The 13,920-nt window shown below is 42.4% G+C and overlaps 1 protein-coding gene across 3 annotated transcripts in view; it reads right to left on the minus strand.

The window, feature by feature from the left end:
• Positions 1–1,423: 1,423 nt before the first annotated feature.
• pex26 (peroxisomal biogenesis factor 26) overlaps positions 1,424–13,920 on the minus strand; it is a 30,176-nt gene continuing 17,679 nt past the window's right edge. For 2 of the 3 annotated variants that reach the window (XM_058077072.1, XM_058077071.1), the window contains exon 7: positions 5,239–5,323. Coding sequence is in view for 1 of the 3 variants with exons in the window: in XM_058077073.1 (XP_057933056.1) it covers positions 5,292–5,323 (32 nt within the window). In the remaining 2 variants the exon portion in view is untranslated. Of the gene's footprint in view, positions 1,554–5,175; positions 5,324–13,920 lie in introns of those variants that run through there. The other variant, XM_058077073.1, reaches the window with a different exon arrangement.

A 13,920-nucleotide genomic window follows, 5' to 3' on the forward strand; every position in this document is an offset into this window, starting at 1 on the left:
TCCATCTATATCTCCATCTATATCTCCATCTATATCTCCACCCATATCTCCATATATATCTCCACCTATATTTCCATATATATCTCCATCTATGTCCATATATATCTCCACCAATGTCCACCTATATCCATATATATCTCCACCTATATCTCCATATATATCTCCACCTATGTCCATATATATCTCCACCTATATCTCCACCTATGTCCATATGTATCTCCACCTATGTCCATATATATCTCCACCTATATCTCCACCTATGTCCATATATATCTCAACCCATATCTCCATATATATCGCCATCTATGTCCATATATATCTCCACCTATATCTCCACCTATGTCCATATATATCTCCACCTATATCTCCACCTATGTCCATATGTATCTCCACCTATGTCCATATGTATCTCCACCTATATCTCCATATATATCTCCACATATATATCCATATATATCTCCACCTACATCTCCATATACATCTCCACCTATATCTCCATATATATCTCCACCTATATCTCCATATATATCTCCATATATATCTCCACCTATATCTCCATATACATCTCCACCTATATCTCCATATATATCTCCACCTATATCTCCATATATATCTCCACCTACATCTCCATACACATCTCCACCTATATCTCCATATATATCTCCACCTATATGTCCACCTATGTCCATGTATATCTCAACCTATTTCTCCATATATACATTTCCACATATATATCTCCATATATATCTCCACCTATATCTCCATATATATCTCCATATATATCTCCACCTATATCTCCATACACATCTCCACCTATATCTCCATATATATCTCCACCTATATGTCCACCTATGTCCATGTATATCTCAACCTATTTCTCCATATATACATTTCCACATATATATCTCCATATATATCTGCACATATGTATCTCCATATATACCTCCACCTATCTCCACACCAAGTTCATGCCACTCGGCCTTGATGGACGCCGTTCCCCAAAGTGTTCCCACTACCCCCCCCCCCCCCCCCCCACAAAGCCATGGTGCCATCCTGTAGACGTTTGTTACTCCATGACATCTTTAAGATTGGCAGCTAAAAGAAAGTCCTTCTGGCCGTCAGCCAATCAGTTGAAAGGACGGCATACAGGGGGAGGGGCTTTATGAAGAGGACGCAAGCATAAAAAAAGTTTCAGTGGGTTTGAACGCCAATCGGGTGACAGGCGGGCGAGGACGCCATGGCGGGAACACTGGAGAGGAGATAAAGTGTCTTGTGTGTGTCACATGATCACAGACTCTCGGCCTTTCACGTGCGTTGATTACAGCCCAAACATGAATGGCGGGCCATGTCAACGGTCACATGCTAGGAGACGCTATTCCGGGGCCCAATCAGCAGCAGTGGGTGTCACTCACCGGGAGGGGGGGGGAAGTGGAAATGAAGGTGCTTTCCAGGAGAAGTCCATCAGTAAAGTCATTTCCTTCACCAAGCACGTTGTCGGTGTGCGAAGCCCCGCCTTCCTCGCTCCATCAGGCGTCCTCACGTCCGCAGTCGGCCTGGAAAAAACAAAATGGAGGGAACATCGTGGGCAGAAAGACGGGATGCTTCCCACACTGAGTCTCTGGAATTCTTTGGCTATTCGGAAAGCCATCATTCACAACAGAATGCCAACATTAGGGGGCATTAGGAGGGGGCGGCGTGGGGGGACGACAATGAGGGGACAGATAGCAACATCCGGGTCTGGACTTTGGTCTGCGTTTTGGAACACAAGAGGGTTTTATTCTGCACACTCCGGACCCCGGGTCAGTGTAGACTACACCCCCACTTCTATTAAGTCTGACGTCCGGCGCATATTATGGTGTGGCGGTGGAGGGGACGGGGGACGGGGGACGGGGGGCGATGGGGTGGGGGTACATGCTAGCAACAACAGCACTTCAGACATTTACCACAGAACGCTCCAGAACCTTGACTACCTCCAAGGCCACTTCCTTCTTAAAGGTCTAAATCCCTGGAGCAGGGGTGGCCAAAGTGCGGCCCGGGGGCCATTTGCAGCCCACAGCTGTTTTTTTATTGGCCCGCGGCACAGTCGAAGAATATATTTAACAATAAAACTACAATAAAATCATAATCTGCAGTAATTTTACAAGAATAAATTGGTAATACCATAATATTTTTATATTAAGGGGTGGCCAAAGTGCGGCCCGGGGGCCATTTGCAGCCCACAGCTGTTTTTTATTGGCCCGCGGCACAGTCGAAGAATATATTTAACAAAAAAACTACAATAAAATAATAATCTGCAGTAATTTTACAAGAATAAAGTGGTAATACCATAATATTTTTATATTAAGGGGTGGCCAAAGTGCAGCCCGGGGGCCATTTGCAGCCCACAGCTGTTTTTTTATTGGCCCGCGGCACAGTCGAAGAATATATTTAACAATAAAACGACAATAAAATCATAATCTGCAGTAATTTTACAAGAATAAATTGGTAATACCATAATATTTTTATATTAAGGGGTGGCCAAAGTGCGGCCCGGGGGCCATTTGCAGCCCACAGCTGTTTTTTATTTGGCCCGCGGCACAGTCGAAGAATATATTTAACAATAAAACGACAATAAAATCATAATCTGCAGTAATTTTACAAGAATAAATTGGTAATACCATAATATTTTTATATTAAGGGGTGGCCAAAGTGCGGCCCGGGGGCCATTTGCAGCCCACAGCTGTTTTTTATTTGGCCCGCGGCACAGTCGAAGAATATATTTAACAATAAAACTACAATAAAATCATAATCTGCAGTAATTTTACAAGAATAAATTGGTAATACCATAATATTTTTATATTAAGGGGTGGCCAAAGTGCGGCCCGGGGGCCATTTGCAGCCCACAGCTGTTTTTTATTGGCCCGCGGCACAGTCGAAGAATATATTTAACAATAAAACGACAATAAAATCATAATCTGCAGTAATTTTACAAGAATAAATTGGTAATACCATAATATTTTTATATTAAGGGGTGGCCAAAGTGCGGCCCGGGGGCCATTTGCAGCCCACAGCTGTTTTTTTATTGGCCCGCGGCACAGTCAAAGAATATATTTAACAATAAAACTACAATAAAATCATAATCTGCAGTAATTTTACAAGAATAAATTGGTAATACCATAATATTTTTATATTAAGGGGTGGCCAAAGTGCGGCCCGGGGGCCATTTGCAGCCCACAGCTGTTTTTTATTTGGCCCGCGGCACAGTCGAAGAATATATTTAACAATAAAACGACAATAAAATAATAATCTGCAGTAATTTTACAAGAATAAAGTGGTAATACCATAATATTTTTATATTATATATATATATTATATTATCCTTGGAAACATCAGAAATGGAAAAAAGAGAATAAAGTTCAAAATTCTAAGAGAAAATAGTTGCACTAGTTGTAACTATTTAACTATAAAACGAGTTAAACTAGTTATATAACTAATAAACAACGAGTTATTTTGCGTATAACTCATAAATAACGAGAAAAAAATGAAATATTAAGGAGAAATATCTTTGTTTTCAGTCATAATTAGTTCAAAGGGAAAAGTTATAATTAGACGGGAATAAAGTCAAAAATATAAATATTAAAATATTTGGAAAACAACAAAACGAGGAAGGAGTGATGCTAATAATCCCCCTTTTTACTCAAAAAAATAAAAATAAAAAAATATAATAATAATAATAATAATAACAATAACAATAACAATAACAATAACAATAACAATAACAATAACAATAATAATAATAATAATAATAATAATAATAATAATAATCAGTCAGTCAGCTGCAGACGTGGGAGCTCCAGGTTTGATCACCTCGTTCCTATGCAGCAAATAGGCTAACCTAGCTAAAACCAAGTTAAAATGGGAGTGTAACGTTAGCATCACATAGCCATGCTAGTGTCGCTAACGCTTACGTCCTCCTGTAGAGGAGTAACATGGCGGTGAGATCCAACGTCTTAGCTTTACTTTCAACCAAAACAAACCTAACAAAGCAGGCTTCGCTACACGTTGTAAATGACACCGTGCCAAGTACCAGTGCGTAAAGCTCACAATGGCGCTTGAGTCATTAGCATGGAATTAGCATGGAAGCTACAGAGCCACAAAGGGTCTGCGGTCCAGCAGCATGGCGGCCAACCACTCCAAGACCGACACCGGAGTCGGATCCCAACGTCTCGTCGAACTCGGATGAGCGGATTAGATGTTCACGGGGCGTCTGGACATGTGTTATGTAACCCGGCTGTGGGGGGGGGCCCGGGCCCCCCTTGTTCCGCTCTCCGACTCACAGATGTAGCGGGGTGGCCAAGAGCTGCCTGTCAGTGTGTGTGGTCAGAGATTAGGGAAGGAAGGAAGGGTGGGGGGCTGGGGGGGGTTCTGGCGGCGCTGCTCGTGTGGCAGCTGCGTGTGCTGGAGGAAGCCGATTGGCTAAGGCCGCTGAGGGGGTGTGGCCCCGGAAGTGGAGTGACAATTCATTGGGGACAGAATGCTTAACAGAGGGGGGGGGCCCCAGCAGCTGGACACGCAGACTGCTAGCGCCCCCCGCCTGCACCCACCGAGACAAAGACACCGCAAGAGGACTCACTCCGTTCATGCCGTTGTTCCATGGAACGGCCGTGCTAAGGTGCAGAAACCAATGCACAGAGTGAACCCTCTTCCTGCCTGTTATGTTATGAGTTATGAGTACTTATTCATAGATACTCTATATTTTGTTTTCAAATATATCCATACATATATCGATATCAATACTCATAACTTGAACTCATAACCGTCTGGTGATGAAATATCACGACATGACTACCTCCAGGAGAAGCAGAGGCTAGAGGGGGAGGAGTCACCTGCTGTGGCCCAGAAAGGTGCATCATATTCGGGCACATGCTCCGAGCAGCCCCTGTGACACCATGGAGGTCTCTGGCGACATTTGCACTTTTTAATGGCCATGCCGCTTGGAGCTTCTGGTGGCTCATACTCAATGCCAGATAATTAGTGTTTTTTTTATTATCAGCCCACGAGATTTAATCTTTGGACACGATACATATATCGACATCGATACCAATACTCATAACTTGAACTCATAACCGTCTGGTGATGAAATACCACGACATGACTACCACCAGGAGAAGCAGAGGCTAGACGGGGAGGAGTCACCTGCTGTGGCCCAGAAAGGTGCACCGTATTCGGGCACACGCTCCGAGCAGCCCCTGTGACACCATGGAGGTCTTTGGCGACATGGAGCTTGGAGCTTCTGGTGGCTGATTAGACTTTTACTGCATCAAATCACCTTGTACTTCAGTACCTGAAAAAAAAAACAAAAAAATAAACACAAAAATAAATAACTATAAATTTATAAAATACATTAAAAAATAAATAAAATGAAAAAATTCTATTCAGAAAGCAGGAAGTGAACAAATGTAACAGTTACTGATTGTAAAAGTACCAGATGGAGGGGTAGGATTTAATAAGCTTTGCTTCTTCCTACTCCTTTTGGGCAATACTAAATAATAAATATTAAATAACAATAAAAACATTAAATAATTTTAATTTTAATAAAAAAACTATATTAGGAAAGCAGGAAGTGAACAAATGTAACAGTTACTGATTGTAAAAGTACCAGATGGAGGGGTAGGATTTAATGAGCTTTGCTTCTTCCTACTCCTTTTGGGCAATACTAAATAATAAATATTAAATAACAATAAAAACATTAAATAATTTTAATTTTAATAAAAAACTATTAGGAAAGCAGGAAGTGAACAAATGTAACAGTTACTGATTGTAAAAGTACCAGATGGAGGGGTAGGATTTAATGAGCTTTGCTTCTTCCTACTCCTTTTGGGCAATACTAAATAATAAATATTAAATAACAATAAAAACATTAAATAATTTTAATTTTAATAAAAAACTATTAGGAAAGCAGGAAGTGAACAAATGTAACAGTTACTGATTGTAAAAGTACCAGATGGAGGGGTAGGATTTAATAAGCTTTGCTTCTTCCTACTCCTTTTGGACAATACTAAATAATAAATATTAAATAAAAATAAAAACATTAAATAATTTTAATTTTAATAAAATAACTATATTAGGAAAGCAGGAAGTGAACAAATGTAACAGTTACTGATTGTAAAAGTACCAGATGGAGGGGTAGGATTTAATAAGCTTTGCTTCTTCCTACTCCTTTTTGGAGTGATGTGATCATGTGATGCATTCAATTGTAATCTGATGCATGTTAAAAATGAAACAAAATACAACTAGCGTTAGCATGGATGTTTGTTTACAAGAGAGCTCAGTGGAAGTTAACGTCCCAGGCAGGGGAAAAAAAAAGGAGCGCTTGATTTACTCTCCCTCTGAGCTTTTTAATGATCAGTTGTCAGAGCTATTTTTAATTTATCGGTATGACATCATCATTCCCTCATAGTCAATGTCGGATAATTAGCGTTTTTTTATTATCAGCCCACAAAAACGATTTAATCTCGTTGAGACTCGTCGGCCATCGTTATTTCTCTCTGAAAGTTCAGATTCTGGAGCCGCCGACCAGCTTGACAGCATTCCAAGGTGAACTGAAGCAGACCATGTACCACACAAGCTCCAAATACCTCTGTCTCAATGGGACCCGGGGACCCCGGGACCCGGGGACCAGGCATTGTACCCCCCAAATGTACAATCCTTTTCTTCAAAGGGCCTCATTGTTCCTCAAATAACTCCACTCGTGCACACACACGGCAACATTTCCACTCCTGCACGCTTACATTTGCCTCCCGAGAGAAAGGGGAGGAAATGGGGGTGGGGGCGGGGGTGTGGGGTGTCTGTCTTTGAAAAGCGGCCCCGGCTAGGCGATATGCTCCTTATAAACGCTCAGGTATGATGGAGCGAGGAGGGAGGCGGTCTGGACCCCCCCACCACCCCCGCCCCCGTCCCCCCCACCCCCGCCCCCGTCCCCCCCCAATTCTGGCATAAAGGGGCCTCTGTGAGGGCCGAGGCAGCTCCAGACGTAATTGGCCTCATTGCTTGATTAGATTCAGCAGTCAGACCCCCCCGCCCCCCGGCCCCCCCAATGAGAAAAAGAGGCCTGCCCTCCAACAGCAGGTGATGGTGAGATCCTGGCGTGCATGTGGAACGTGCACGTGATCCAACCAAGACAAACGCCAGGAAATGCCGAGTCAGCATCGCCACGGATGACATCAACATGGACGCTCGTGGTTCCGCATCGCTCGGCGAAGGAAATCCAGTCCGACAAGCTGACACGCGTCAAAATCGCTAAAAACGCTTCCGGTCGCCGTCAATGAAATTACCAACTTGCGGGACCGGATCAGGAATGACACGCCGCCGTTGTCCCTGCCGTTCCCACGTTAGCAGCAAGTGTACTGGGACCACTGATAAAGGGGGACCGCGGGGGGGCGGATGATACTGGTCCATTCTTCCCACTGAGTCAGCTGTGAGAAAAACAAGGTCACCCGTGCGCCGACGTGTCCAATTGATCGCCGGCCACCGCTTCCCAGGACCGAGGGCGCTTCCCCGGGGAGAAGCGGGAAGAAAGTTCCGGCCTCAACATAAGGAAGCATCCACCCCAACACTATCAGACCCGGGTCCGATTCGATTCAAACAATCAGTACATACAAATACACGATCAATTCCGCAATTGAATTTAGTAATTATTCATATTGTTATAACAGACTTCCCGGAATTTCTCCTTCATCCCATTGCAACTTCAAGGGGGATTTCCATCCCGAGTGGGAATTCTCCCAGCCTAACTGCAACGTATCGTGTCGCCGACATTGTCATGGGAATTTAGGGGGAGGGGTTACCTCTCCCCGACAGCTTGTCATGTCTTTGTTTCCAAAGCTTACGCAATGGCGGCTAACAGGAAGCGCTCCGAGTCGGTGTTATGCTTGGAAGCACGGCCGGAGCAGGAGCGGGAGCGGGAGCGGGCTGGTCAGGACCGCCACCGGCCGTGAGGAAATGAGGCTCTTCATGGTCAGGACATAAATACATGGCCAACTTGATGACGCGGCAAAATTAAATTGCACATGAAAGGCACTTCTGGTGGAAGAACGGGGAAGAGGAGACTCGGAGCGCCGTGGCAGGCTATTGACCTGGAAAAGGAAAAAAGCAAACATTCTTGAGGAATGTGTGAAATGCCGAGCGTGGGAGGAGAGCTCTGACACATGTGGCTGTTTGCGAGACGCACACGCTTGCCAAAGCGCGAAGGTGCGGCTGCTTGATCCGCCCTCTCCGCTGTCACCGACGGCTGGAGTCGGTCGCCGGGGACGACGGCACGTCATGTTACACGTCATGTTACACGTCATGTTACACGCAGACGTTGCATCACTCATGAACGTCAGCACAGACCCCGCCTCTCGCCCCGGGAAGTCAGCCGGGATAGGCTCCAGCATAGCCTCCACCCCAGTGAGGATAAACGGCATCGATCAAGGGTCGTCGCTGGGGTGCTGGAGCCTATCCCAGCTGTCTTCGGGCGAGAGGCGGGGTCCACCCTGGACTGGTGGCCAGCCAATCACAGGGCACATATAGACAACCATCCATTTTTCGGGCGAGCCAGCCAATTACAGGGCACATACTGACAAACAGCAATTTTTCGGGCGAGCCAGCCAATCACAAGACACATATAGACAAACAAACATTCTTCGGGCGAGCCAGCCAATCACAGGGCACCTTTTGACAAACAACCATTCTTCGGGCGAGCCAGCCAATCACATGGCACATATAGAAAAACAACCATTCCTCGGGCGAGCCAGCCAATCACAGGGCACATATAGACAAACAACCATTCTTCGAGCGAGCCAGCCAATCACAGGGCACATATTGACAAACAACCATTTTTCGGGCGAGCCAGCCAATCCCAAGGCACATATGGACAAACAACCATTCTTCGGGCGAGCCAGCCAATCACAGGGCACATATTGACAAACATCCATTTTTCGGGCGAGCCAGCCAATCACAGGGCACATATTGACAAAACATCCATTTTTCGGGCGAGCCAGCCAATCACAGGGCACATATAGTAGACAAACAACCATTCTTCAGGCGAGCCAGCCAATCACAGGGCACATATTGACAAACAGCCATTCTTCGGGCGAGCCAGCCAGCCAATCACAAGACACATATAGACAAACAACCATTCTTCGGGCGAGCCAGCCAATCCCAGGGCACATATAGACAACCATTCTTCGGGCGAGCCAGCCAATCACACTGCACATATAGACAAACAACCATTCTTCGGGCGAGCCAGCAAATCACATGACACATATAGACAAACAACCATTCTTCGGGCGAGCCAGCCAATCACAAGGCACATATAGACAAACAACCATTCTTCGGGCGAGCCAGCCAATCACAGGGCACATATTGACAAAACATCCATTTTTCGGGCGAGCCAGCCAATCACAAGACACATATAGACAAACAACCATTCTTCGGGCGAGCCAGCCTATCCCAAGGCACATATAGACAAATAACCATTCTTCGGGCGAGCCAGCCAATCACAGGGCACATATAGACATACAAACATTCTTCGGGCGAGCCAGCCAATCACAGGGCACATATAGACAAACACCCATTCTTCGGGCGAGCCAGCCAATCACAAGACACATATAGACAAACAAACATTCTTCAGGCGAGCCAGCCAATCACAGGGCACATGTAGACAAACATCAATTTTTCGGGCGAGCCAGCCAATCACAGGGCACCTTTTGACAAACAACCATTCTTCTGGCGAGCCAGCCAATCACAGGGCACATATAGACAACCATCCATTCTTCGGGCGAGCCAGCCAATCACAAGACACATATAGACAAACATCCATTTTTCGGGCGAGCCAGCCAATCACAGGGCACATATAGACACACAACCAATCTTCGGGCGAGCCAGCCAATCACAGGGCACATATAGACAAACAGCCATTTTTTGGGCGAGCCAGCCAATCACAGGGCACATATAGACAAACAACCATTCACACTCACATTCATACCTATGGACAATTTGGAGTGGCTAATTAACCTAGCATGTTTTTGGAATGTGGGCGGAAACCGGAATACCCGGAGAAAACAGGTTTTAACTTGTTGGATTACTTCACGTCTTTCTATTTAATTCTATATGCAAGATGGCGTTTAGCGTTTAGCAGCAACCACAACAATGTCAAGAAACACGATATCGACATTTCCACCGAGCCGCCGTACAACAGGGTGACATGGCGTATCCGGGCGTGGCCAATCGTTGGACGCGTGTGAAGGAAGCGTCAGTGCCAATATGTGACAGTACGGTCGAGGGGGGGGTGGGGGGGGGGGGGAGAGAAAGTGATAACACATTCTCTTGTGCTGTGATCACTTCCTCCCTGCGGCGCCGTTTCTGCTTCGCCAGCGAGCTCCAGCAGACGGAGAAAATGTGCTGGGAAATTTGCATCTTTTTTTTTCTTAAGTTACTAAAAACAAGCGCTGAGCTTAACAATGACATCTGGAAAGGTTTTGACTTGAAAGTCTAAAGACTGGACTTCTTCAGGGCACATTTTCCACATTCTGGTTGCGTCCCACCAGAAACCAGAAGGTCCTTCGTTAGGAGTTACTCCAAGGAGAATTTAGCTACAATGCAAAACAAATGCAAGTCTAGCTTACTAGGGTGGGGGTATGCTGGAGCCTATCCCAGCTGTCTTCGGGCGAGAGGCGGGGTCCATCCTGGACTGGTTGTCAGCCAATCACAGGGCACATATAGACAAACAACCATTCACACTCACATTCATACCTATGGACAATTTCATAATGGTAATGGTTTAATTTCATTTGAACATGCATCAGATTACAATTGAATGCATCACATAATCAGTTCCCAGTTCCACATGTCCAAAAGGAGTAGGAAGAAGCAAAGCTTATTAAATCCTACCCCTCCATCTGGTACTTTTACAATCAGAAACTGTTACATTTGTTCACTTCCTGCTTTCCTAATATAGTTTTTTTCCCGTTTTTAAAATTTATTGTAATTTATTTTGATTTATTTTAATTTATTTTAATGTAATTTATTTTAATGTAATTTATTTTAATCTAATCTAATTTATTTTAATCGAATCTAATTTATTTTAATCTAATCTAATTTACTTTAATCTAATCTAATTTATTTTAATCTAATCTAATCTAATCTAATCTAATCTAATTTATTTTAATCTAATCTAATCTAATTTATTTTAATGTAATCTAATCTAATCTAATTTATTTTAATGTAATCTAATCTAATCTATTTTAATCTAATCTAATCTAATTTATTTTAATCTAATCTAATTTAATCTAATTTATTTTTTAATTTATTTTTAATCTAATTTAATCTAATTTATTTTTTAATTTATTTTTAATCTAATTTAATCTAATTTATTTTTTAATTTATTTTTAATCTAATCTAATCTAATCTAATCTAATCTAATCTAATCTAATTTAATCTAATTTAATTTAATTTAATTTAATTTAATTTAATTTAATTTAATTTAATTTAATTTAATTTAATTTAATTTAATTTAATTTAATTTAATTTAATTTAATTTAATTTAATTTAATTTAATTTAATTTAATTTAATTTAATTTAATTCAATTCAATTCAATTCAATTCAATTCAATTCAATTCAATTTAATTTAATTTAATTTAATTTAATTCAATTCAATTCAATTCAATTCACGTACCGAAGTACAAGGTGATATGACCATAAAATATAATACTATATTGTAGTGGGTTTTCTCCGGGTATTCCGGTTTCCTCCCACATTCCAAAAACATGCTAGGTTAATTAGCCACTCCAAATTGTCCATACGTATGAATGTGAGTGTGAATGGTTGTTTGTCTATATGTGCCCTGTGATTGGCTGGCCACCAGTCCAGGGTGTACCCCGCCTCTCGCCCGAAGACAGCTGGGATAGGCTCCAGCACCCCCCGCGACCCTCGTGAGGATAAGCGGTAGAAAATGAATGAATGTTATACATAAGTATTGTGAATGATGGGCAAAATTCCCCAAAAAGTGCAGGTCCCCTTTAAGAGAACCACTGGTGGTAAACTACATCTGTAGCCACAGCTGCCCTGGAGTCCAGTCCCATTCATAAAACCAGATAATAATAAAGTATTCCGCCTTTTTGTGTTGTCAACAAACTGATTTGGAGTTGCCAAAACATAAAAACGTGGAAGATACCGGAGAAAAGGCGGCCATGACACATGACAGCCAGGTTGGATTCCTTTGTGACATCGCTCGCGCCTACCCGGTGACAGACAGGAGCGGCGTGGGAACCAAAAGTACACACACGCTGCTCTGCCGCCATTAAATTGCTGCACAAGCGTCCACCCACGCTGATGGCGCACGATAGTCTGCGCTTAGCCGAGAGTTGCGCAACTTCTCCAAACAATGGCCGCCTCTCTTTTTGCTCACTCGGCGGTTTTCCTGCCCCCAGACGCTGATCTGCAACTGGCAGGAACCGAGTGAGCGCACCTTGACAACAAGTGACACCCGTTGGTGCGACAAAGCCCGTGGGCACGCGCCGACACGCCGAACGCTGCGCCCTGCTGGGAGCAACGACTTTTCCCACGGATAACAGCCAATCGGGAAATCTGCTTCTGTGCATAGCGGCAAACACGCCGGCATGACGGAGCCACGCAGACGCAAAAAGATAGGCCATAGATATCCTGTTTACCCCTTTCTGGATGAACATTCATTCATATTCATTATTCAACATTTAACATTAGAGCCCTCTAGACATGAAATAACACCCCTATAGTCACCTTTACACTCTTACTACCCAATACAGTAGACATTATGAGAGAAAATAGAACATAAAATAAATAGAAATCCTTTTAACTCCTTTCTAAATACACTTTAACGTTATTAGAGCCCTCTAGGCATGAAATAACACCCCTATAGTCACCTTTGCACTCTTACTACCCAATATAGTAAACATTATAAAAGAAAATAAAACATAAAAGAAATATAAATCCTGTTTACCCCTTTCTAAATACACTTTTTCAATTATTAGAGCACTCTAGACATAATATAACACCCCTATAGTCACCTTTATACTCTTACTACCCAATACAGTAGACATTATAAGAGAAAATAAAACATAAAAGAAATAGAAATCCTGTTTACCCCTTTCTAAATACACTTTTTACATTATTAGAGCACTCTAGACATGAAATAACACCCCTATAGTCAGCTTAACACTCTTACTACCCAATACAGTAGACATTATAAGAGAAAATAAAACATAAAAGAAATAGAAATCCTGTTTACCCCTTTCTAAATACACTTTTTACATTATTAGAGCCCTCTAGTCATGAAATAACACCCCTATAGTCACCTTTACACTCTTACTACCCAATACAGTAGGCATTATAAGAGAAAATAAAACACAAAAGAAATAGAAATCCTGTTTACTCCTTTATAAATACACTTTTTACATTATTAGAGCACTCTAGGCATGAAATAACACCCCTATAGTCACCTTTACACTCTTACTACCCAATATAGTAGAGATTATAAAAGAAAATAAAACATAAAAGAAATATAAATCCTGTTTATCCCTTTCTAAATACACTTTTTACATTATTAGAGCCCCCTAGACAAGAAATAACACCCCTATAGTCACCATTACACTCTTACTACCAATACAGTAGACATTATAAGAGAAAATAAAACATAAAAAAAATAGAAATCCTTTCAACTCCTTTCTAAATACACTTTAACATTATTAGAGCCCTCTAGGCATGATATAACACCCCTATAGTCACCTTTACACTCTTACTACCCAATATAGTAAACATTGTAAAAGAAAATAAAACATAAAAGACATAGAAATCCTGTTTATTCCAAACTAAATACACTTTTTACATTATTAGAGCCCTCTAGTCATGAAATAACACCCCTA

The sequence above is a fragment of the Doryrhamphus excisus genome, chromosome 7 (assembly GCF_030265055.1).
Source record: "Doryrhamphus excisus isolate RoL2022-K1 chromosome 7, RoL_Dexc_1.0, whole genome shotgun sequence".
Classification (NCBI taxonomy): domain Eukaryota; kingdom Metazoa; phylum Chordata; class Actinopteri; order Syngnathiformes; family Syngnathidae; genus Doryrhamphus; species Doryrhamphus excisus.